Genomic DNA, 27,453 nt, shown 5'->3' on the forward strand with positions numbered 1-27,453 from the left:
AAAAAAAAAAAAAATTTTAGAGTTTTTTTCAAACCGGCCCAGCTCACGTAGATCTGAATATTTTTCCGAAATATTAAGGCGGAAGTCTTTAAATAAAATATATTTTATAGTTCCGCTAACAAATCGCCACATTTCTTGATGTGTGTGCACATAAGTAAGCCAACGACATTATGAAAAAGTTTATGGAAATAAGAAAGTAATTCAGATTTTAATCAATGCTGCTGTCGCCACTTTTCTCAAACAAATTTGCATACAAATCCAAATATGGCAACATAATGCACACAAATTACTTATTATTAACTAAGATAAAGAAACAAAATTCGCATTCCAAATGCAATTATAATCGTTACAAATTATTTTCTTTTCTCCCCTTCCTGCTACGTGTGACTTCAATCAATGTTCACCGCCCAATTTCAAGCCATGAGTAAGCCCACAACGCCTAGCTTCCGTGGAAATAGTTACCTGATCTTGCCGCCACCCCGCATACCAATGAAAGACAAACGCCGCGGCCCATCCATGTACGTACGACCACGCGAAGCCATGCAAGTTTCATTGAATTTCTCCACAATCGAACCTGATGGCCTGCTGTTGTGGAGCGAACATGATCGTAATAAGTTTTTAGGTTTGGGCTTGGGAAATGGTCATCTGAAAATGGCTAGCAATTTGCTGGATTCAAATAATGATACTGTGGAGATGCCATCGACTGGTTTCATTGCGGACGGCAGCTGGCATTTGGCAAAGGTCATAATGGATCGCAACCGTTTGGAGTTGCAATTGGATGGTGAAGTGATATTCTCCGAAAAAGTATTGGATGCAGCGGCGTCGCCGGGTTCAGCATTAGCAACAACACAGCGCAGCTTTTTGACGACGCGTCGTTCGTTTGCGACGCGACGTGGTAAGGAGCCGTCAATTACCTATGAGGATGTTTTCTATTTGGGTAAGTTTAAATGAATTTTATAAATAGAGTAAAACAATGAAGGGAATAAAATTAGTCTGATGGTGAAATGTTGTTTAAATATTGACTATGTTCCAAATAATAAAAATCGCAAGATCATCCCTTGGACATATCGTGTCTTCTAATAACATTTAACTCGTCCATAATATTGGGTTTCCACGACTGATTTGTGTTAGGGATCAGAGCCAGTTACTTTAGCCTGTCAAAAAATGTCAAGCAACAATCAAGATTCCACTAAGGAATGGCGTGAGTAATTTTAAATCCGTTTGGAGGGTACCAAATTCCCCTGCCTGTAGGAAGTGCTCTAATAATCTTCACTACCGTGTTATTGAACCTGCCGTAGTTGCCATCAAAGTCGGCACCATCTATCTGAGTACAAAAGACAGTAAGGTCAATACCTTCGTTGAAGGAGTGAAGGCGATAATTATCCATTAAAGTCGCGTATATAAAACAACTCTTTGGGCACGTCTGCAGCACTCTTTTCTAGCTCTCGGACATGAGCTAAGATAAGATAAAATCAAGGATATGGCAGAAACAAGAGAGACCACGACCTAAAAGGTCTTTTGCATCTCCAAAGATTGTTCACAACCCAGTTTACCTAAGATACTCTCGACTTCTACTAAAAGCGCCCTGGTAGACCAGTTTCTCAGTTCTAAAGGGTTGACCAAAAAGGTTGACTAGACAACTTGTCAGCGACCTCGTTACCTTCTATCCCACAGTGGCCCGGCACATAGCAAACATTTACGGTATTTTTAGCTGCTAAAGTTTGAAGCGTGTTAAATCCGTCTTTTGGATTTCATCATCCTGTTTGAAAGGGGCCCGTACGGCTACTTGGCTATCTAAAAAGATAACCAGAAAGTCGCCCTTCAAACCCTTTTCAAGGTTTAATTTGGCGCAGGTTGGAATTGCGGAAACCTCAGCCTGGAACACTGTAGGCCATCTGCTCGTAGTAATTTCGACAAAGACAGGAAGTCCGTTTTCCCAATCGTTGCAATCTGGGAGTTTCACTTGGAACTATCTGCCAAAGCATATCTCTTTGGTTGGTTGGAGCCAGAAACTCGGCATATTTCCAAACCTAGTATCTTCCTAAGAATACCAGCGTGAAGTTTTTTTATATGGAAGCAGTCGCCGGATGCTTTAAATTGCAGCCAAATATCTCGTAGCTGCTCTTTCTTGAATAAAAATTTGGAGAGCAGGCCATCCTACAAGCGACTCAAGAACCGCAGTTGAGCAGGTTCTTATCGATCCAGTTGCGCAGAGATATTCCATTCATTGTAGATGATGACTGAAGGCAAGTTAGAAGAGGAGTCGAGCACAACTGCACCTATTTCTTACTTCAATTTTTCAACCATATACATGGCACAATACATAATCGTCTGCTCAACCGTTCTCAGAAGAAATACTCATATGGGCAAATCTAAAAAACAGGTAACCTTGGTGTTATTTAGCTTTATTTTCACTGTTGGAAACTATATCAAGCTGGTTGCTTTTGGATATAATTCACTGACGTATACTTGAAGCCTCAAAAAAAATTTGGATCAACTTGCTGCATAACTTTTGAGTTATAGGTGTTTAAATTTAAAAAAATTATGAAAACAAGTGAATTTTTTATGTAATTTTTAAGAGGGGCAAAATTAATTTTATCACAACTTTTGAAGCACACCATATTCTGACTTGAAATTTAATGGGCATTTAGCACTTATATGTATACTTCATATGTAGTAGGTAAGAAAAGTGTGCATTACAAAATAACGAAATGGCAAGTAAGTCAAAGTCTGTAACTCCACGTTTCACAATTTTCAAAATTTTCGGTTTATCGCGTATAGTTTTTGAAGCATTTTATTTTAAGAACTTCTTAAGTATGTGTTGTATTCTACAAACAATTACGAATAATTTGATACCTTAGCGAGAGGTGTGCTTTCAGAATAAACTAACTTTTAAAGATAAAATATTCTGCGATCTTGAGCGTAATTTTTATTCCAAAAACACCTTAATTGAAGGCACATTTGTAAAATACGTCGAAACGATGTAAATCTTTCTATAACTGCTAGTCCTTATAACGTTGCATATACCTGTAAAATGCTTCAAAAAATTGTTCTCTAGAAGTGTTTAAAGACCCCGATTTAGTACTTTTAATTATGCTCCTTCTTGTAGTCAGAATATTTCGAGCGTGGTATCAAATCGAATTTTTTTCGACAAAAGTCCTGATAGTTGCTCTTACTTAATTGGAGCCTTTTAAATTCAATGGCGTCCCCAGTTTTGCCCTATTGTCTCCACTTTTGGAGATAGTGGTACTTGAAACTTTGCTTAAATTTTAACTATTTTATAAAAAAAGTCCCTGAGTTTTAAAGATATTTTAGTAAAATTTTGCACATGACCATTTTTTAATATTACCTTAACTATTCCATAAAATCATCGAAATCGGTTCACTAAAACATCTAGCTCCCATACAACTGATTGTTCAGAGACGTTGTTTTGCGTTATAACTCCTCCAATTAAACAGGTTAAAATTTAGTATAGGTTCAATTTAACATATAGCACGCATACAATTTATTATTCAGATATGAAGTTAGAGTTATGGCGCAAAAACGCATATCTGATTAATCAGTTGTATTGCAGCTATACGTTAAAGTGCACCCATTTCGATAATTTTAAGGAATAATTAAGGTAATATTAAAAAACTGACATGTGCAAAATTTTAGTAAAATAACTTTAAAACTGAGGCAGTTATTTATAAAATAGTTAAAATTTGATCAAATTTTCAAATACCGTTATCTCGAAAACCGGAGCCAATCTGGTAAAACGGGGGATGCTATTGAATTTAGAACGTCCCAATTAAGTGAGTTCAACTTTCAAAATCTCTGCTCAAAATTTACAACTTCAACAACGTAATTTGAACCCAGCTTATTCTTTTGTTTTCTATTTCATGTTTATTCCTCGTCTAACTTTTGAAGCACTTGATTAAAATGAATTACACTTATATTAATCGATTTACTAAGAGAATACGAATAAAATGATATATAAAACCTAGGTGTGCTCACAAATTTAAAAATTAAAGATTTTTTTTTGAGGTGTACCTATTTTTTAGATTTGCCCATATAGGATTTGTTCTTAAGGATGATAGGCGGCCCGGGGACCTAAGTACGTCGGGGTAAGTGTTTAGAATGTTGGTGTGTCCAAATCAAGGGTAAAGCAAAAAGGTTTACTGGCAGTAAGTTACGTAAGGTTTCTAGGGCTTTGGTAGACGTGATGGACGAAGGACCAGTGGTAGCGAGTATGCTGCTCTTTGAACCTTAGTTACCCACTTATCCAGTGAGGTCCACCAGACTCTGACGGCGTAGAATAAGACGGGACGTACAACGTTCAGATAACTATCTGCCTACGAAGATTTTTCAGACGTAGAGGGTGATAGCGGCCAATCTGATCCGCTCTTCCACATTGCGCTTCCAAGTCAACCTCCTGTCCAAAATAGTGCTGGAACATGCATACGCATTTATCACGAATAAGCAAATACGGGAAGCTTGTATGACTTCCCTCTACCTGTGGTCCGAATTCCTACCTCGCCTGAGTTTGAGGACTACTAGAAAGAGCGTTTCTTGTGTAAGTACTTACCTCCTACATACCTGTATTTCTCGAATGTTCTGAAGCTTCTGTTAACCGGTAATCCTTTCACGCCACAAATAAATGCATAAAAACAAATCTATCAAAAATGCTAATGCACTGATCTTAAATACCAATGCTGTACATGTAAATGATCATAAACCATAAAAATTCATCTTTGCTGCTACTTCACATGGGACCACCTCTTACCTTTCTCTCTTTCTTCTTCTAGCGCGCGCCGATGACAAAAATTCCAACACGCGCGCTGCAATTTTTAACTTTACGAGCCAACAAAAGTTCGAAAAGTTAGAAAGTTGCCATAAATATTCAAAAATCTTCTTTGTTTGTTTGTTCGCTCGCTCGTTCAGCGTATAACGTTAAGCACTTTAAGTGTCATTCACGCAAACTCACAGAGCAACGATGTTGTTTAAAAGCCTTTCAATGCAATTTTTTTGTATGCGTCTTACGAATTTATTGGCATTGTTTACTTGTTTGTCACAAGCCAAAAAAACGTCGATGATCGGCGATCGTTCGATCGATCAACGACTTCTTCTTACTAACTTTTTAAAACAATCAACAGCTGCTGGCGAAATTCCCATATACTAACTACCAGATAGTAAGCCGCTCACATAGGCCCACAAGGTAGCCTATGTACATATGTAGGTATGTAAGTTGCTGGCTGGCTGGCTGCCTACCGAGTTGGCTGTCTGGCCGGCGAATTCGCACATTCACTTGCGCGTTGCACTTTTTCTTCTTCCCTTGACTACATGCGAGTGACTTAGCAGAGCCGCCATTGCCGCAATCACTTTGGTAATTCTCATAAACCACTTTTTTTGTAACTTTGCCTTCTTGTTGTTGTTGTAGTGATAAGTAAGTATCGCATTTCACTAAGTCAGGTTTTAATTAGGGCCACTTGCTTTTTATTATCTGTTGTATTTTAATTTCACACTAAATTTGCAGACTTTTTGAAAGGCTTTTTGTTTTTCGTTTTAATTATTACCACTTCACTTTATTAATTTTTATACCCGAGCGCACTTGTGCACAAGGGTATATTAATTTTGTTCACATAACGGTTGTTTGTAACAGCCAAAACGAATCGAGATAGATATAGACAAATGTATACATAAATGATCAGGATGAAAAAAGAAATCGATTAAGCCATGTCTGTCCGTCTGTCCGTCCGTCCGTGTACACGATAACTCGAGCAAAAATTGAGATATCCCAACGAAATTTGGTATGTAGGCTTCCCTTAATCCAAGGTAGGTTGGTATTGAAAATGGGCGAAATCGGACTTTAACCACGCCCCCTTCCCATATAACGGTATTTTCCAGAAATACGAAAACTGCGATATTTTAGTAACTACTGAAAATAATTCACTCAAAATTCATATTTACAATAATTTTTAGACTAAAAATAAGAATATTATAAATTTTTGGAAAATGGGCGTAGCCACGCCCACTTACGGTTACATGTGTATATCTTGGTAACCGCTGCACCAATTTCTTCAAAACTTGGCACAGTTGTTGGCCTTCGCATAGCATACCAAATGGCCGAAAATTTTTAAAATCGCTCAATTACCGCGCCTACTTCCCATATAACGGTAATTTTCAGAAATACGAAAACTGCGATATTTTAGTAACTACTGGAGATTATTCACTCAAAATTGATATTTATAATAAGTTTTAGACGAAAAATAAGAATATTATAAATTTTTGGAAAATGGGCGTAGACACGCCCACTTATGGTTACATGTGTATATCTTGGTAACCGCTACACCAATTTCTTCCAAACTTGGCACAGTTGTTGGCCTTGGTACAGCATAAAAAACCGCCGAAACTTTTTAAAATCGGATAATAACCACGCCCACATCCCATATAACGGTAATTTAGAGAAATACAAAATCTTCGATAAATCATTAAATATTGAAGCTAATTTATTCAAAATTGATGCTTGCAACAATTCTTTACCAAGAAATACGTTTATGGTAAAATGTTGGAAAATGGGCGTGGCACCGCCCACTTATGATCACATATAAGTATATCGGTAACCGTTCTACCAATTTGTACCAAACTCGGTATGGTTATTGTACTTGCCACGTGTAAGCAAAACGTTGAAAATTATTGAAATCGGACTAAAATAACGGCCGATTCTCATATAACGGTAAATTTAAGAAATGCTTGAAACTTCAATATTTCGAAATTGAAGGACGCTAATTTACTCAAAATAGATACACCTCGGCTTACCATCTAGCGGAAGGTTTCGGAAGGGTGAAAAAACATATATTTAATACTTGCGCCGGGTATTTAATGTTCGGCTCCGCCCGAACTTAGACTTTCTTACTTGTTTTTTTTTTATTTGCCTCTACACAAAGTTCATTCGTTTGCAACGCGGCTTAATAGTAAGCTTCCAGCGATCAACTAACAACTACTAGCCACCAAACCGAACGCACGTCACCGACCGCACTAACGGTCTAATCCAACCAACTTTGGCCAACTTTGCGATCTGCACTGTTTCTTGAACTTTTCATTCTACGTTTTCATGTTTTCTTTATTAGCACATTTGTTTGTATTTATGTACATATGTATGTATGTACCTATGATCAAGCATATACATATAGATACCTCCATCGTAAGCCGCTCACGATCACCTTCCGCGCTCACAACTCACGCTCTCTGCTTCGATTTGGCTTGGGTTGTTTATCGGTGTTGGGGGCTTACAGGCTAACCTAATATTCGCGGCTTGCGTTTTGGTACGCATGCCGTCGAATTTGTTTTTTTGCGTCACCTTGCATCCGTTTGCATTTGATTTCATTGAGCGAAACGTCAAATAAAAATGTCACGCAGAACAAAAATTGGAAATTGAGTTAGCTTCATACGCACGCCGTTCAATTTCGGTTGATCTCATGCAAGTTGCATGTGCATGAGAAATTTTTGACAATAAATTGGCGACGTGCGTGAATATTAGGTTAGCCTGTAAGTCTTCTACCGAAGCGTTTGGTTTTTCGATATTTTGTTGGCTGTCATTTTTAATCGGCATAACGAATGTTACTTATACATACATACATACATACATATAATTTTAACAACTTTTAAGTACAATTAGAAACACACACACACTTCCAGCTGAGGCTCTGTGTCGTCCACGACCTCCAAGCAATGCTCTAAAATTTATGAAGTTAGTCTGTGTCACTTTGTCTCTGCCAATTTTCAAGCTGTCGTCTGGCTTAATGCTCGCGGCTGTCCTGTGTTCTGTGGTAGACAAGTCTTCTCACCTTCCTTTCATTGACGTGTAAATCCCAAAGTTTATTTCTTTGCCATTTAATTTTTATGCTCTTCAACACTTGGCATGACACAGAATTTGTGGCAAAAGGTGAGTGGCTTACAAGAGTAACACACACATGCAGGCAAATTCATATATTCAACAACGATCATCTGGTGTTTTTATAAACGTGTAGTACATATAACTATACGTATGTATACCCAGCCAACAAAAAATCCGAAAATCGAACCGAAAAGGAAAAAAAGTGAAATGCGAATTTTTCCCCGTTTACCGATTCCATTTTCGGATACTTGTACGATCCATTTTCTCACTAAAGTGTGCGTCAGAAACGTATGTAATGACAAGTACAGAAAATTGTTGTGGAACGGAAACCTTTTTGGCTGTTTTCTGAAATTTGAGTGATTGAATTTTTCGTTCAATAAGCTTTCCTTCTGCACTTCACAGATACTTTTTCATGGTTAAAAAAATAATATATATTTAAATAAAGAAGCGTCAGACGTAATTCGAACCCGTCACCTTCTGGAAGCTAACAAATAGCGTAAGCTGTTCTGTACGCTCAACCACTGCCAACTACTTTTTCAAACGTTTTCCGGATACGAAAACTGCCCTTTTTTTGTCCACGTTCTTGGACACGTAAATGAACGAAAATTGTAGTCGTTTTATAATCGTTACCGCATACGAAAAATTTTACTAGACCGCACTGTCGGCAAAATTTACGTTTCTCTGCTGGCTGGGTAATTATAAGCCTACAAAAACATTCTGAGAATAAATAAACACGCATTCGTATAGGGCTATAGATACGTGTGTGAACTCGTATGTATAAGTATGTACGTATTGTACTTATGTACTTATGTATCCACATCGCTCTCACCGTTTCGCTCTACCGGACAGTGAGCGTTGGCTAAGTGCAAACAGCTGTGCGGCGATCAGTTGTTCATACAGGTAATAATCAACAATTCAACAGCGGCTTAAACTCGTACCTTGTTGAACGTTATCGTAAACTTACTATGGATTAGTTCTTTTACACACATAGGTTTGTGTCTCGAATACGTTGCACGTAAAATACGTACGTAATACAAAAAGTAACGTAAAACTCTAATATGCGATTTAAATACAAACGGTTTGGTCTTTAACGTAATCGCCAATCGATCCTTCTTCTAGTCAGTTGGCGCAATAAGAAACACCTAGTGAAGCTAAGTTTCTATAACGCAGTGAAGGCCGTTCTTTTCTTCTGTCACCACCAGCGGGTAACACTCCGAATACCATCGGCTGTTTTTTGCGATTGCAGCCTTTCATAATCTAGTTTTCTTCCAGATTTTTATTAATACAAAATCGGGTTTTTTTATTGATTTACGGGTATATACATCTTAGCTCTCGGTATGACCCAGTTCGGGAACATTTCAAGACTAGTTAGGGATCATTTCGGTGACTGTTCAGAACTATTGCGGGACTGACTCACGACTATTTTGGGACTACTTCTGGATCATTTCGAGCCTAGTTAAAGACTATTTCAGAAACTTTTTGTTCCTATGTCAGGAGTCCTCAGTCTCCTAAGGATTATTTTAAGACCATTTCGGGACTAGTTCGGTATCATTTTGGGACTAATTGGGGACTATTTCGGGACAGTTTCAAGGCTTGTTCGATATCATTTTAAGACAAGTTCGGAATTATTTCAGGACTGTTTCGGATTTTTTTTTTCAAGATTATTTGGGAGGTATTTCACGACTATTTCAGGTCCATATCGGGACTAATTCAGGGCCATTGGAGACTAGTTTGTGACTTTTTCGGGAGTGGTTCACGACTATTTCAAGATCATGGTGAAGCTAGTTCAGTACTAATTCATGAACATTTCGGGACTTGTTCGCAAAAATATTTTCACTAGTTCAGGAGCATTTAGGAACTAGCTTCCGAACATTTAGGACTAGTATGGGCCCATTTCGGAACCTTTTTAAAACTTGATAGATATAATTTCGGGACAAATTCACTACTTTTTCGACCGTTTCGGAACGTGTTCTGGACTATTTCGGAGATATTTCAGGATCATTTCGGGATTAGTTCACAACTATTTCAGGATTATTTCAGCACCTAGTTCAATTCGGCATCATTTTGGGACTACTAAGGACCTTTCAGGACCGTTTTCACACTTGTTCAAAATCATTTCGCAACAGGTTCACGACTTTTTCATAACCCTATCTGGACAATTTTGGGCCTAGTTCAAAACTAGGCACGAGCTGATTTTGAAACAGTTCTGGCCTATTCCCGAACTGGTTATCGGAAAAAGTCGTATACTGGACCGGACAAAGTGAATGAAATAGGAACCGTCACGGTTATGCCGTTTATAATAAAAATCACAATTTAGCGTTAAAATTGGATTTTTATTTGTACGATCAAATTTTTCCGTTATTTTACGGTTTTTCCTTTTTCGATCTAAAATAATCGTTACTTTTACAATGATAAAAAAAACTGCTCTAGTGAAGAAGATACAAAAAAGGGTGCCTTGTACTTTTCATCCACTACGCAATGGACATTCCTCTTGACAAATTACCATGTTTTGCAACTGTCGGACAACTTTGATTTTTGGAATATTGGCCAGCTTTTTCGTTATTTCTCCCACTGTGTGTTCTCGGGATTTTTATTTTTTTTCGACCAGTTTTAACCGTTATGATGAAGACTGCGTTTTTATGACCAATTTAATTGTTTTCTGATCGAAAACATAAAAGTAATTAAACAACCGTTAATTTTTAACGGAAAAATAGAAGTCCAATTTTATTTATATGTGAAGATCATAATCAATACGGTCCCGGATTTTCTTTATTTATTTAGATGCATGTTCTTTGATGCACAGACGCGTGTCATTCATATCTTCGGTATGCACTCGAATCCTTCGTAAATCTAACATACTGGAAATGTATGTCTCGTCTATAACAGAATTATCAATTAGCCTTATGTATGACCTAAGAGCTCATAGAAACGGTCTTTGATAGTATCATCTGTGTGTCGAGAGGTGCTCGGTCACCGGATTCAACGTCACTACTTACCGACGAAATGTTCCCCACCATGGATTCTAGCCCAAACTTGCACCCTCCCATTATATGGCAGCTGAAATAGTCATCGCAAAGTCCAATCGACTTGATACCTTGTCCAATCCCTTTTTGCCTTTTGCTTATACGAGAACTTCAACGATTCGGGTAGCGGCGCCTAGCACCATCAATCCTAGAATATGCTCCCAAAGCAGTCCTTAAAACTTTTTCTGGGAGTGGAGAATCATCCGAGGCTTGTACCTACATATATTGGAAGGTGTTTTTATGAGGCATATCCAAAACCCCTGACACATTTAGAAAGTGGAGGGCTTGATTCAAGGCAGACATCCATTCACAGACGCTAACAAACTTCAGTGAACCTTCAACCCCCATCGTCGTAGTGGCTTTCTCTTTGTCTGCTGTGACCTAAGGCTCCACATGCGCTAGTTATCATAGTTGAAGTTAATTTTTCAATAACTTTGCTAAAACTTTGATTCTACCAGAACTATCTTTGTACTAAAACAATACTTATACGCTAAGGCTGTGCTTGATACCAAGCCATTGCAAAGTCAAAGGTTAAGAGCAGGAGAAGATCTTCAATTGCCTTTGGGAGTTATATTTACTTTTGTTTAGCGCAAAAACTCAGAACGCTGTAAATACTGGGAAACGGCAGCAGGCCTTAACTTGGCCAGTCGCTTTGGCTATCCATCCGACAGAAAGAATATCAGTATCCTTTCTAGATATCAGATTTAACTCCGGATATCTAGCCGGCAATAACCGACCACCTTTTCATGAACGCCGATTTGTTCTGCCCACAGAGTCAGAATGCCGGCGCTACGTTGAAAACGGTGAGCTACCGAGCACATTTTTGTGCATTCGGTGCTCTATGTAGTTCAAATAATTTCGAAGCGAAACCCGGATGTGTTTTTGGCAGGTCATGGGGATACTCGTAAAAAGCTTAATATCAAAGTGATATCGTCACTAGACACGAATAAAGGCGCGAGCTCCAAAGTTGACCGCGAAAAAAGGCACATAAAAAAAACTTCAGCGAAGAAAAGACTCTTAACATAGTTGACGGCGAAGAAAGACGCGTTAAAGCAGCGAAGAAGGACGCGTAAACTTATATTCGCGGTCAACTATGTTTGCGGGGGTAACAGGATGTAAATTCCCCAAAGAGATTTGGGGAATGATGCTGAAGTGGCAGTCCTTGGCTAAGTATAATTCTATGAATACGCATCTTTCTTCGCCGTCGACTATGTTACGCGTCTTTCTTCGCCGAAGTTTTTCTTAAGCGCCTTTTTTCGTAAAATTTTTTTTACTCGTCCTTTTTCGCCGTCGATGTCTAGTGACGATGTTGTTTGCCACTTATGTTAGTTATTTAATTTTAAGAATTTTCAATTGAAATACAGTTTATTCTCTAACAAAACCCATATAAACCCAAGTTTAAAACTTTGTAAGGAACTATAAAAAAATGCAACAAATTTTCACCCAAATTTCAAACTTTTTTCCCATAAGTTCGAATTTTTTTGGGTACTCAGTTTTATAGCCCATTTAATTTAAGTCTAATAATTTTCAAGTTTTAAGTGGCTAAAGATTGATTTTTTTTAGGGTTTTTTTGTCGCATTTGCTTCCATATAACGAATAACCACAACTAATTTTTATATGGAAGAAACCCGCCACACCTTCGGCGAAAAAAATTCTTCAAAACCAACGGTAATCTTTAGCCACTTAAAACTTGCAAATTATTAGACTTAAATTAAATGGGATATAAAACTGTGTACCTAAAAAAATTCTAACACTTATGGGAAAAAAGTTTGAATTTTTTGGTGGAAATTTGTTGCATTTTTTTGTAGTTTTCTGCACAAAGTTTTAAACTTGGATTTATATGGGTTTTGTCTTCGGTTAGACGAGGTTAACGACATCAACACTTAGGGCCGGTTGTTCAATGTATGATTAGCACTAATCGGAGGTAGAAGCTCTGGTTATATACAACGACTGCTTTATCGATCACATGTTATATGCATGATGTCGAAAACGTCGATAATGATGTTTAACCGGCAAGTAGTGATAACCAGACATTGAACAACCGGCCTTAGTGGATTCACTGATTTGGGACTATTAAGTTTGATTCTTTGTTAGTTTTGGAAGCTGCGCAAACCGAAGAGCAAGGAAGTTTAACAGAATAGGTGGTAGATCAGCTGCCTTTAAACATTTTTGATATGTTAATATGCATTTTTACTATATATGTTTGTGTATATTTTTATTTATGTAACTAAAAATTTCGTATTTTATTAATCACTTCTTATTTTCCTTCCCGTCTCCCCCCTCAGGTGGCTTCCCCAATCAAGAGCTCGTTAGTGCGCGCACACTTGGACGCTTCAACGAACCATTCAAAGGCTGTTTGCAGGATATACAATTTGGAGCCGAATCAAATGCAGTCATCACCGATTTTTCATCATATAAAGGAGAGAATATTGGTTCTTGTGATCTGCATGGAGATGAACCGATGGTTTTATAGGAGCGGTAAGAGTATGAAGAGCAACAGCGATAATTGAACAAAACGAAGAGCGCTAAGGGCGGTTATAGTAAAGCAAAATGGCGGAAAACAACAGAAAAAAAAAACAAGATTCAAAGCTAGTGACGAGGCCATTTATATATGTTCGGGATTTTTTTAACAGAGCAAAGATATTAAAAAAAACTGAGCAATCTGATAAAGTTGAACTAAATAGAACAAAAAAGACGAAAGATTATAAACAATAAAAAATAATAATAAAAATAAAAGTGAGTTAAAAAAAAATTATATAAAATATAAAGCTAAAATTTTAAAATAAGAATATTAAAAGAATAATTTTGTAAATTTTATAAAAACAAAAGCAAACCAAGAAACCTAATAAGGAACGCGAAGTAATTGAAAAGAAATTTTAAACTTTTTAGATTGTAATGAAAGCAAAAATAATAAAAATAGAAACAGACATTTTTGGAAATTTAATTTAGTAGACGAGGCAGCATAATACAATACATATAAACATACATAAAATATAGGAGTAAAAAGGACAAAACAAAAATACAAAGAATTAGTGAAACAGTGAAAGAATTTTACAAAACGAGTTGCTATGGACTTTCCTCTCTCATATACATAATATTAAGTGATATACAAACATATTTACATGCATACATGCATACATACATACAAACGCGTGGTTAAATCAACAGTGAGTTCGCTGTTGCGCCAGCCAGTGAAAGAACGAAGGACACTAAGGACTAGTAGAATTATTTTGAAAGAAAAAATTAAGAGAAAATTTAATAAAAATAATTATTATATTTATATAAACAATAAAATTATCACTTATTGGTTAATTAGTTAGCGCATTTTTTCGCCAAACGAATTGTTTAAAAACTATTAAATTTTTTTGTTGTTAAATTTGTGTCTATTATTACTAAATACTTAAACTCGTTAGTTATGTTTGAAATTTTTGTTGATCTTTTTTCTAATTTTATATTAACTATTACTACGATCGATTTCGAAACGCTCACCACTAGTAAACCAAATAACTGCCCTCCTTTTCTGCCATTGAATTTATAAGTGTTATTACTGCTAAATTCTTCTCTACTCTGCATTTCTTTTTAACTTTCTTAGGCTATCTATCGAGCTATCTATGTACATACACTGTGCAACAGTCATTTTATTGCGTCAACGAAATAATATCCAAACGTTAGTATCTGTGCGTGGTTGTGAAATCTTAAAAGGATTTTGCGCCAAGTGATAATATTTTTTTTTTACTGTAGGTTGAACTCTACTTTTTGGTCACAAATTCAATAATGGCGCAAAGGATTTTACCTATAAATTGACTACAAACATAATTTTTGTCTTAAGAGATCTAAAGCAAAATTTGAAGTCCAATTTTTTCGTAGATTTTAAACCTAGGCTGGCAAAATCATTCCACTGAACCGTAGTACGCTACAGAACTTCTTCGTAATTTTATTGGCACGATTTTAATGTAAGACGGTGTAGGTTAAAAAAGTTTGCAAAAATCAAACCCTTTTCTTCAGAGATTCCGTATAAAATTAATTTTTTTCGTGGAGATATTAACCCTTTAGCTCCGTGCGTTATGGGTCTTCTTGGCCTCTATTTAAACAAAACAAAAAAAAAACTTTTTTAAAAGTGGCGATAAGATGGTTAACATTTTTTAACGTGTTAATTGGAGTGTTTTTTTAAAGATCGGCCAAGATAATAAAATTCTATATCCATTTAAAATGAAACTATCCAAAATTTTCGATTACTTATCTACTTACCTTAAATCATCGAATTTGCTTTCCTTCGCGGACCCTAAGTAAAATGTATCACTTAACATGTATGTAAAATATTTTAACCCTCTAACAGCCATTTTTAGTAAAATTTTTCGAGTAAAAATCAGAAAGACCCATAATGGCACGAGTTAAATGGTTAAACAAATTTACAATAAGGCCTGGCAATATTTTACTATAGTATCGGAGGGCAAGAGCTCGATTCGCTTATTATTTCTTAATTTACGCATTTTGGGCGACAGCTAGTAAAATTTTCTGCTTAGCCTTTTTTGTAGAACAATTTAGCTCTCTATTAGCCATTATTAATGTGAGTTCATGGAACTTTTGGAAAAAAGGATTGCGGTTGAAGCTAAGGGGTTAAAATTTTCGACGAAAAACTTCGCAGCAATTTTTACTATAAGTCTCCGAAGACATTAAATCTGTTTGAAGCCAATTTCTACTTAAAATTTCATGTAAGATATGTAATTGGATTTGTGATCAAAAAATAAAAACCTTTAACCCACTGTGAAAAAAATTTTGATGAGGCGGAGGTCTACCATCGTTTGGGCATTATTTGGTAGGTACAAGGCCAAAAATAAAAAATTCTAAAACTGTTCCACAGTGCTATCCATCTATCTACTTACATATAGTATAAATTCTTACAAATCTGTTTTCGTTTTGCTGCCGCTCTCTTTTTAGGCTGTACATTTTTAGCTAAAACTAAAATTACTTGCACGCTACTCTTGCATCCGGAATATTTAATACATATATACATATAAAGCCATTTTGTTGCCTTGTAATAGTTTTTATTAAATTTAATCAAGTAAAAGTTTAAAACCAAAAAAAAAGTAAATTTTAAATATTTAGCATAGATTTGCAAGCGCGCGATGCGCACTTAAGCTGCTAAATTCCAATTTAATTAGCCTGTTCAAAAGATTTACTTATTAACTATTATACATACATACATACAAACATATGCAACCGTAAAGATGGGTACCCAAACGAAAAAAAAAACACAGAAATCAAGAAAAAAATTTAAAACAATAAATTTTAAAAAAAAAACTCCGGCAAAATTATTAAAAACCATGCAAATAAGTAGCAAAGTTGAATAAATTGCATAATTCAAAAAAAAAATTCTTTTTGAAAGCGAAAATTGTGTTTTTGATTGATTGTGTTTTGAGTGAAGATTGATAACAGTACATAAATTCATACATATGTACATACAAACATGTGTATGTAAGTTTACATACTTATACTATACATACAAGACATATTATAAATTATACAAATTTAAAATGGAAAATGAACTCGAATTGAATTATTAGTAATATGTAAATTAAAAAAAAAATAATATCTAATAATAATTATATGAAAACGATAAACAGTATGAGTTGCAGTTGTAAACATATGTTTGATTACGAAAAAGAAACAGCATGTTAATTCTGTTGAGGAAACAAAATAAGAAATTAACTGATCAACGACTATTCAATTAAAAAAACAAACAAAAAAACTGTGTAATCACAAGAGTTTATTTCGAAAGGAAATTTCATAGAACTATTATTTAAAAAAAACGTTAAAATAAAAAATTTCCAAAAATCATTAAATGCTTTTTTTCTTTAGCATCGAATTTCGATTTAGTTGCTGGAAAACTGGTAAGTATGTATAGTGCTACCTGGTTAATGAGCTTAGCTTGAATTGTTCCTAAGCACTTGCTCGCGCTGCTCCAATAGTCGCAATGGCCGAGTGAGCAAGGCACTGCCGTGCTATTCGAGAGATCCGGTCAAGTCGACGGAGAGCGGACTTTTGCTTTTGTATACATAACTAATTATTTTTTTCGTTTTTTAATATCATTTTCTTTTAGTTTATAGATTTTATTATTTTGAAAAGAAAAACATATTTTCTTTATTTCATTTAATTTTTAGAAAAAATGTTTACTTCTTTTTTTGATTTATTTTATTTTTTCTATTTTTATTCATTTTTCTTTTAGATTTTAGTGTTTTAAAAAGAAAGATATTTCATTTAAAATTTAGCAACTAAATTTTTATTCTCATTTTAAACTATTTTTGTAACCTTAGAAACACATTATTTTCTAATTTTTATTTTTAGAATGACGTATTTTTATTTGATTAAAATTTTTTTTTTGTTTTAAAAAAAGAAAAATATTTTTTCTTTATTTCATTTTATTTTAAGAAACATTTTTTTTTATTTTTGATTCGTTTTCATTTAAATTTTAGATTGTAGTGTTTTATTCAGAAAAAAAAATTTATTTTAAGGAGAAACATATTTATTCATTTTATTTCATTTTATTTTGAGAACCATTTTTTACGTCTGTATTTCATTCAATTTTTTTTTTTAATTTGAATTTAAATTTTAGGTTTAAAATTTAGCAAATTTAATTTTTTTTTGTTTTAAACTAATTTTTTCTTTAATTCTTAGACATTTTATTTTCTTATTTTCATTTCTAAAAAACACATTTTTTAATTTGATTTTTAGATTGTATTGTTTAACAATTTTTATTGAGGCCATATATGTAATACTTCTATATTGCTAGTACAATATGATCGCAATGAGTTTTCCATTCGAAATCAAAGAAAGACAGCCTATGAAAATGTTTGTGATTGTAGAAGTATATGTACGTGTATATTTGTAAACTACTACATAGAATGAAGTGCCATATCATAACAGGGCCGGTTCAGGGAATTCAACAAACAAACACAAATTTGACGGCCTCATGTTTCCTTCACGCTGAAATGTATATCGAGCCCTAGCCGCGAAAATGGAGTAAGACAACTATTTTCAAAATTTAATTTTGATGCGTAAATGCCTCTAGGAGCACCTGCATCAAAAAGTACATTTTAAAAAAATTTCGTCGTTTAAAGTACAAAACCTCGTATCGTCATTCTGCAAAACCGCGTAACTGACATTGGCTGCCAAAAATTGGATTTGCTCACACAAGTTCTTGGCTCAATCGTTATCCATTCGTCCTTAAATATACTAGCCAGAAATGCGATTGCTTGATAAAAAAGAGAACCAATTTGAAATATGAGTATTTTTACGCTCTAGAAAATAATTTCTACAACTTCACATACGCGGTTTTGCATTTTGTTGATACGCGGTTTTGCACTTTATACGACGATATATATATACATTATTTTAGCGGTTAGGGCTCGGTATGACGAATTTCTCCGATGCTCCTCGTTATTTGGAAATCTGAAAAATTGGAAGAAAGAAGATCTTTTCCTAACAAAGGCAAAACTTATTTACACATAAAACGGTGTGGTACTCGTATTTTATATGTTGGCCGAATCCAATAAATCACGCTATTCCATTCCCTTCTATGCTGATTGACGCTAATTGGAAATGCCAACTGATGCCAAGTCCTTCTCTAACTGGTATTGTTATCCGCTGCCAGCACCAACGGCCGCAGCGCTTCTCATAGATTTACAAAAATTTTATTTTTTGTTAATTTTTCATAAGTCGCTTTTAAATAAAAATTTGTGAAACCTCACCTGAATTTTGAAAAGTAAAATTGTCATTCTGAGTACATTCTCTTATCGGATCTGTCTTTCTTTTTTCAATATTTCGGCACTCTGATGTTGGGCAATGTACTTTGAATCATCGTACAGTTCCACGATTGAGAGAATACAAAGGTTGCGCCGATCTCGGACCGCTATTCCTCTCTTAACGAATTTGACAGAATCGTTGTTTGCATGACGTCACACTTGTGCAACTTGTTTACGTTTTCCTTGCAACATTTTTTCTTCTTCTTCCATTCTTGCTCACGTTTTGGCATTCCGCTCTCGCAATTGCACCAGTGTGACGTCACACAAAAGTTATTCTCAAAAATCCTCTCTGATCGGCGCAATCTTGTATTCTATCATTCTTGGTACAGTTCCATAAGTAACGTAACTCTTCTTCTTACCGTTTTTATGGCAGGCTGTAGGTGTGATTTTGGCAGGCTCTAGGTGTGTTTTTGCTAGTGTATTGGTGTTTTTGCTTGAGAGTATTGGTGTGGTTGCTAGCCAAAATGACGTTAGAATGGGTTTTGTGAAGCACCTTCAGGGTTTTGTGAAGCTGTTGCATCATTTTTTGAAGTTTTAATTTTCGAACCGGGTTGTCGTGTTATACTTTTTTCAAGTTTAAATTCTTTAGATTTTTTGTTTTGACATTGTAACTTAAATGCGAATTGTTGCACAAAAATAATTTAAAATATGGTAAAAAAATTCAGTTTTATGAAAAATATTAGTTTTAAATTTTTTGAGCTCCGAAATAAATTTTTATAAGCAAAAGAAACATCTTATGCTTTGTAATTTTTAATTTCGTACTATTGTGATAAGGTAAGGCAACCCTCTTGGCATTTATTTCAGATATTCAAATTGAAAAAATAAGACGCAGACATTCTTTTATTCTTTCAATACATAAATTGAATATTTTTAATAAAATATTCATATTCTTCCTGAACTACAGATTTCGCTCAAGTGGTACCGTGTAGTAACAATTCAATAGGTAAGTTATTTTAATGTATGCCATTTACATATGTATATACATATGTACATATTTATTTGAACATAGTCGTTATAACTTTTTGTTTGCATCTTTTCAGAAGCAAAATGGTGAACAAAAGTTGCATCGTGGGATGTCCATTGGGATGTCCTTTATATGTATTCCCTCCGTTGGGAGAAATGACCAGGTGAGTGATATCAGTTTTATATGTACATACATATATACATATGTATATTAAAATAATTATAATTATATTAAAGTAAATATTGCACGTAAAATAATAAAGAGGATTGATTTCAAACTTATGTTTTTGGAGATTTTAATATACAATTAAGCTTGATAAGGAGAATATGTTCAAGCTAATAGATAACTGATATACCCAAAAATTGCGAATGTACCTATGTACTTTTCTACTTTTTTTTTGGTCATGCATATATTTAATTCTATTTATTGTTGAACGTGCAATATGTAGAAAGTATTATTTGCAAATAATGCAAAGTGGTAAATTTTGCCGCATAATATCGAATCGAGAGCGTAATAACATGGGAGAGCTGCAAATTGTTGGTAGTGAAAGTTTTGCTAGCAGAAATTAGCTAGCAGAAGAACAATAATAAATATCGAAAGCTACCATTTGTTGAATTGGTTAAGCGTAAACAAAAGTAAAAAGAGTGGAAAATAAAATTAATTAACTAATTGATGATAAACAGGATTGTGTAAATGCTTGTGCGCAAAGCAAAGAATTTAAAACTGATTTATTAATTGTAAAATGTTTACAGCGGGAATATCAAAGCAATGCAACTGTTTATTCGTAAGTTTTTACTAGTTTTGCGTTCAATAAATTTTTCTGCCAGTTTTCTCTTTTTCTAAATTTTACGCTCTATTTAGCTTTTACGCTCTCGCTGGAATTTTTTACTGGAAATGTTACTATACACACCTATTATTTCGCGCAAGCAAAAAATAAAGAAGATATCAATGGTTAAAATTAATTTTTTGATTATTTTAAATATTAATGTCTTCTGAACTACATAACTTATTAAAAAACTAATGATGGCAAAGTAAAGGTAATTAATGGGTCTTTTACTTGAGAACATAATTTTTTCGTTTTTTTTATATATATTTTTAAGCCAGAAATACTTAAAAAAAAAACAAGTATACTCTTTTAAATGGCGTTTATTTAAAATTGGTTTTAAAAAGGGTTATAATACATAAATCGAGTAAAAGGTATTTAAATTATCTTTAAATAAACATCAATACTTTTTTGATCGGTGAAGTAGTTTCCGAGATATTATAAATGTAAAAAATATGAAAGAAATATATGTATGTACATAAAACAATATTTTTTTGTAATGTTCGATTTTTTACAGAAACCAATTTTCCAATTAACGGACCAGAACGGGTATCGTTATAACCAATTTTTTTACTTTATTGTTTTTTAACACATCATTTTCGATTTCGCTTTACTAATGTAAATACATTTAACCATCTCCCTTTGCCCGTGATTTCCTATCGATTTCCACTTAACATAAAATTTCAATTTCGCTTTACTAATTTATTTTTGAGTATGTTTTGGTTTTCAATTTTAACTTTCATTAAACTAACAACTTTAATTGGACTAGCAAGTGTTTGCTAAATTTGGTTTTGGAAAATCTTTGCTTATATTTAATATGATGTATTAATAGGTTTCTATGATAAATGCTAGAAGTTCCAAATTTTCCGCCAGTATGCCAGCAAAAACTTCCAACTTCTAGGAGTTAGTACACACACCCCATCTTTCCTATACTAAAACTGCTTGGTTGTATTTTATTTGTATTTTATTCTATTTATATATGTACTATATTACCATTGTATATGCATTAATTAGTATGCTAGTTTTGCATATGGTATTTAGCTTTAATGCTAATTACTTTTTTTCAATAGGCGGCGTAAATGGCTCCAGTTGTTGGGTGTGGTGGGCCCAACAGCGAAACATATTTTCGCCTGCCAGAGGCATTTTTCCCATCAGATGAGAAGTAGCCGAGGCCTTCACAAATGGGCAGTTCCCGATATTAATTTAAGATTATATTCGCCCGCAGTGACAGCTAGTAGGGAAAATGAGATTACTGATAGGAATGTATCAGGCAGTTTAGTTGAAGACGTACAAGGAGTCATAGAAGTAGGAGTTGAAGATTTTCAGCCAAGTTTCGATTCTATTATAGAGATTGATTGCGAAATTTTGGATTCGAGCGCTGACCCTGTAATAGAACTTGGCGTTGAGGATTTTCTGCCGATACCTTTTTCGCCCGAAGCAGCAGATAGCGCCTCGACTTCAAATTGCGAATTGGTAGAGGCATCCTTTGAAAAATCCCTTCAATCCCACCAGGATGAAGAAGACACACCTTCTTCCTCTTTAGGTAGGTCCAATTTAGTTCAAACCTGGGCAAACAGTCGGCAATCTCAAACAGATTTTTATTTGAGTGATGGGACTCCTAGAAAGAGAAAGTATCGGGAGGAACTAGATAGTGCAAAAGATGAGATAAAATATTTACGCAATAAGGTGAGAGTTTTAGAAAATAGGGTAGAATATTTGTTAAAGGAGCCAAGTTTGCCTGTCAATTCACAGGATAGACTAATTTCAGAGCTAATTTGCAACTTGCCTGCACATTTAGCGATCTGTGTGAAGAATTGCCTTAAAAATGCCCCCCGAACTCCACACGGGTATAGATTTGACAGAGAACTGAAAACATTGGCTCTAGCAGTTAAATTTTTATCACCTATGGCATTTAGATATTTAAAGCCCCTTTTTAAATGGCCCTCCAAAAAGACCCTAGAGTTGTTTGTTCAAGGCTGGCCACGTAACCCTGGCTGCAACTATAGCAGCTTAAAAGCCCTGGAGTTAAGAAGCCGAGGTTTCACGGACGCACAGAGATATGTTTCGATCTGCTGTGACGAAATGTCTCTGAAAACTAACGTTCAATACGAAAGAAGTAGAGACATGATTATAGGATTGGAGGATTATGGCGATGAAAATCGCACACCAAGTGTAGCTTCTAGTGTTTTAACAATTTTGGTCCAAGGCATTGGTGGAAACTCTTGGACTCATCCCTTAGCATATTTTTTTGTTCACAAATCGTGCAAAGGTCATATAATGGAAAAATATATTTTCCAAGCCATAGGTCAGCTCCAGAGTATTGGTCTGCGTCCGTGTCAACTTGTAACTGACCAAGGCTCCAACTTCATGAGTTTTTCTAGGATAGTAGGAGTTACGAAAGACAGACCATTTTTTGAAGTTAATAGCGAGAAAATCTTTTATTTCTTCGATTCTCCCCATCTCCTGAAGAGTACGCGGAATTGCTTAGAAAACCAGAAAAATAGAGTTAGTTTTCATGGCAGACCTGTAGACTGGATGCACATCATCCATGTATATGAAAAAGGCGCCAATTATGACATTTCTTGCACTCATAAATTGACCCCGGCACATGTAAGACCTAAGCCTTTTAATAAAATGAGCGTGCAGTTAGCTTCTCAGGTTTTCAGTAATTCTGTGGCAAGTGCAATGTTTGCTATCTACAGCTCCGGGTTTTTAGATAATTCTGAGTCTCCATCTTTTTTCAATACAGCCGAGTTTGTTCTTTTTTTTGATAAGTTGTTCAATATTTTCAATAGTCTCGTGTTTGGAGCAACCGGTAATTTCAAACAACCATTTTCAGCAAGTGCGGACCAATTAAGTTTTCTTGAGGAGGCCGAACAGTTTCTTAATTCAATGAAAGTGCAAGATAGTTTGGATCGTGATATCACCAATACCTTTTGTTTCATTAAAGGTTGGCTCCTTAACATTAATAGTTTACGACATTTGTGGAGCTTTTGGTCACACCAAGGTTTCACCCATTTAATGACTAGGAAGTTATGCCAGGATAAGATAGAAAACTTTTTCGGGCATATACGAAGAGGTGGGGGATTTGATGTGAGAATAACTCCACAGCGTTTCTCATATCTATTTAGACAAGCGTGGGGCATAGGCTACATTCGATGTGTTGACAAGGGAAATTGCGAACTCTTGCCCGCGGATCAGTGGGAATCAGTTTCTAGTAGTACCCTCCAAAATGCATGTAATGACGCTCTGGTTAGAGATACGTCTTGGCAAATTTTTCAAGATTTGCCTAGGCCTTCCCTACACTCCGTTCAAAATCTTCAAATTGATGTATCGGTTGAAGTAAATGAAAGTAGTTTCCTTCATCGCAGTGCTTTTGTCTATTTTTGTGGCTATTTATATTTTAAATATTTTAAAATGCATAGTTGTTTAATGCCTCTCCCAAGGTTCGATGGTTTTATTACTGAAAAGGATTTCTACTTTACTAGAGAAAAACAGTTCAGTAATAGCAATCTTGTTAAGCCTCCAAAGGAATTCATAAATTTCATTTCAAGCCTTGAAAAAATATTCACCGATCACTTTGTACAAATGTATTTGCAATTCCCTTTCTTTTTGTGCTTAACTGCATACATATGTATGTATGTACACATTTGTGCAGTTGCAGTTGGAGCGTTCATTTAGTGAAACATTAGGGGTATTCTCGAAGTATTGCACGATGCACGTATTGCACGAAATGCAAAAATACTATCCCAAATTTCGAAGAGTACGAGAGCACCCCATTGCAAAGTGGTAGAATGCATGGGTAGCAAGCAGCGAAATTATGTATCAAATACAATAACAAGAGACAGCAGAAAAAAATGAAGTGAGCGAGATGAGAGGAATGAGAGAAATATGTAGCAATTCCAACAACAAAACAACTAGCACAGGGTCGCATATATCTTGCTATGCTATTTTGCAAAATATATACATGGGTTTCGACGTTGCATATTTTGCAGCGATAGGAAATGTCGTTTCCCATGTATTTTGTTGTTGTGTGTTTGCAAGTTATGCAATCCATGCAATCCGTGCTACGTGCAATGGCTTTGCAAGATTTGGAGAATACCCCTATTCTTTTGCAATTTTTTCATATACGCCTCACTTTATTCTGTTTGCACACATATCTACACATGTAGGTACCCAGCCAATATGCTGGTTGGTTGGAAAGATGCAACTAGAACTGATGCTAATAATGCAGCGAATGCAAATATTATTCCTGACCAAAATGACTGTTTTCAAAAACGCATCAATTCTTTAGTGCACAAATAAACGAAATTTGTGCGCATTGGAAAGCCGCCAAAAGGTGAGAGTCTACTGCACTTTGCACATATTTTGCAGCACACTTTTTGTTCTTTACATACATATGTACCTATTTGCAGCTGGAGCATTCTGCTGCACTTTCTAACATACATATGTATGTATATATTAGCACTGCACTTCTTTTACCTACATATGTACACATTTAGGTAGTTACAGCTGGACCATTCTACTGCACTTTTTAAATATTCGCACACTTTTAAATTTTATTGTTTATATATGTGTGTACACATTAAGGTAGTTGCAGCTACACTTTGTACAAATGCCCTGGTACAAAACTCACCGAACAATGTATTGTCTTCATTCCCCTCGCCAACAAACCATGCTTGCACAATTATTCGTGCGTGTTTTAGGCCAATGGCATTTTCGCACTAAGTTTTTCAGCTACATTCAGCTATGCTTCGGCCACATCTTCAACAGGCAATGCAATGGTAACGGTTACCCAGAGCCATTATAGAATTCCTAAATGAACGTTCTATAAATATCTGAAGTCATAAATAAATGATTTAAAGAATATAGCAAGCTTACCTTCACAATTTTATACGTATACTAGCCAATGCCCACTTGCTTCACGGCGCCTAATAAGAACTTTTGCGTCGGTTAATGCTAAACAAAAACAAAAGAAAAAACAGTCTGTAAAGTCAAAATTTTTAGTAAGTTGAAACCACTAAAGCACGGTATCCTCCTCACACATAGACCGAGAATAGTAACGCTGTGATACTGTATGAAAAACTAATCCATTTCGGTGACATGAGCTTTGCCGCGGATGGTCTTATTTCCACCTGTGAAATCTCTGCCAAGCGTGCATAATCTTCTTTGATCTTGCAACTACAACATTTTTCCGATGCGTAAGCCAGTAAAAGTCCTCATAAGGAAACTCAAGAGCACAGATGTGCGTTTTCTGTTATAGGAGGGCCAAGAATCCTCGCTGTCCTGCTGGATGAAAAGTTTTCGCGAACATTGGCTAAATGAGTCGTGTGATCCCTTGAACATCGTTCAAATTGAGCAATCGATATACCTACCGTTTTCCTTCCTTGTTAATTCGCCACTTATACAATTCGTGTTAATATTTATTGGTGCCTATTTGTTGTTAAAAAATTTTGTAAACTAGACCGCGGCCATATTTATATGCAGTGATGTATTTTATGGTACTTATAAAATGCATCATTACAATCACAAAGTTGCATTTTATGGTAACATTAAAATCAATGCAAAATCGACAAAAGTACTTCAAAATAATATCTATGACTAACAAAATTTACACTAATTCATATTTTCTTAGTTATAGTAATGCTTTTTTAATTATAAATTCCTAAATTTGCACGAAATTTTTTAAACTTTTCAATAAGATATATTATGATTTTTTAACCTTTTTAATGCAACAATGTTGCAAAAACGTGCGTTTTAAAATCAGGTGATCTCAGCTGTAGGCATTTTTTGGCAATCAGCTGATAGTGTTTTTACTTATGAAACTGTACAATGCTTTGAATGTACTAGCAATATAGAAGTATTACATATATGATTGAGGCCGTTTTTAATGAAAAACTTCTTATGGAAAAGCAACAATAATTTGAAAAAATGGTAGAAGTGATAGCTATTTCGGAAATCACCACATTTCCTCATCAGACTTCTTTCAGTAGGATTCGAACCGACGATCCCACTGACTCAGCTAGTTGCCTACGCACTGTGCTAAGTTCCTTGTTATTCGTGTTGCTTTGTTCTACTTTTTTGTATTGTTTAAAATAAAATCTTTTTTAATTTTTAGAAACATGTTTTTCTTCTTTTAATTATTAAATTTTTTCTTTCCTTTAAATTTTCGATTGTACCATTTTTTATATATATTTTTGTTTGTAATTTAATTTAATTTATTTTATTTAATTTTCTTATTGTTATTAGATATATTATTAAAAATTAATTTTTAGGATCTTATTTTATTTTGTTTTATTTATTGTTCTAACTTTTTTTTTAATTATAGATTTCACTGTTTAAAAAAAATTAATTTCATTGAATTTTTAGGAACTTCTTTTATTTTCGTCTTATTTTGAACTAATTTTTTATTGTATTTACTTTTCATATAATTATTTGATATTAAAAATTAATTTTTAAGAACTTATTTTTTTTCTTGTTTTTAATTTATTTTTTTGCAACTTCATTTAATTTTTAGGAACCCCTTTTATTTATTTATTTTTCTTGTTTTGAACTATTGTTTTTTACTTAATTTTCTTATTAGTTGATTACATTATTAAAAATTAATTTTTAGGAGCTCATTTTTTGTTCTTATTTTAAATTTTTTTTATTGCAGATTTATTGCATTATTTTATTGGTTATTTTCTTTGTCCAAGTCGATGCCACCTGATTTAGACCATAAAAAGTTTGTTATCATATCACGATAACTTCCACCATTCACCATAACTGTGTCGGTGACACAGTTTCGTCGAATTTCTGCAATAAACGACTGATTTCTGCAGCAGTTGACCGACAAACTGACTCGAAAAAGTCCTGAACTATTCTCGAATGAGTCCCGAAATCATGCCGAAAAAATTCCAAACTAGACTCGAAAAAGTAGCAAACTAGATAAAAAGAGGTCCACAACTAGTACCGACTAGTTCTAT

General features: G+C 34.7%; 1 protein-coding gene and 2 long non-coding RNA genes across 7 annotated transcripts in view; 2 read left to right on the forward strand and 1 right to left on the reverse strand.

Moving 5' to 3' along the window:
* Window positions 1-13,819, forward strand: part of LOC118742050 (protein eyes shut-like) — a 55,450-nt gene extending 41,631 nt beyond the window's left edge. The window contains exons 9-10 of the mRNA XM_036474017.1: window positions 419-937; window positions 13,185-13,819. Of these exons, the coding sequence (XP_036329910.1) occupies window positions 419-937; window positions 13,185-13,372 (707 nt within the window). The 3' untranslated portion in view covers window positions 13,373-13,819. The remainder of the gene's footprint in view (window positions 1-418; window positions 938-13,184) is intronic.
* A 5,675-nt stretch (window positions 13,820-19,494) lies between these two features.
* On the forward strand, window positions 19,495-21,115 carry LOC118741147. The gene is made up of 3 exons (XR_004993239.1): window positions 19,495-19,644; window positions 19,742-19,828; window positions 21,006-21,115. It is a non-coding gene; the product is annotated as an uncharacterized LOC118741147 (long non-coding RNA).
* On the reverse strand, window positions 21,115-25,886 carry LOC118741146. Of its 5 annotated transcripts, XR_004993236.1 has the most exons (5): window positions 25,864-25,883; window positions 25,532-25,774; window positions 25,370-25,447; window positions 25,125-25,303; window positions 21,115-22,106 (listed from the first exon to the last, which is right to left on the reverse strand). It is a non-coding gene; the product is annotated as an uncharacterized LOC118741146 (long non-coding RNA). The 5 variants fall into 5 exon arrangements; XR_004993238.1 differs by lacking the exon at window positions 25,532-25,774 and having other exon boundaries at window positions 25,864-25,886; XR_004993235.1 differs by lacking the exon at window positions 25,864-25,883 and having other exon boundaries at window positions 25,532-25,844.
* Window positions 25,887-27,453: the final 1,567 nt, after the last annotated feature.

Source organism: Rhagoletis pomonella, unplaced genomic scaffold, assembly GCF_013731165.1.
Source record: "Rhagoletis pomonella isolate Grant_MI unplaced genomic scaffold, Rhpom_1.0 Rhpom_scaffold_00006, whole genome shotgun sequence".
Taxonomy (NCBI): Eukaryota; Metazoa; Arthropoda; class Insecta; order Diptera; family Tephritidae; genus Rhagoletis; species Rhagoletis pomonella.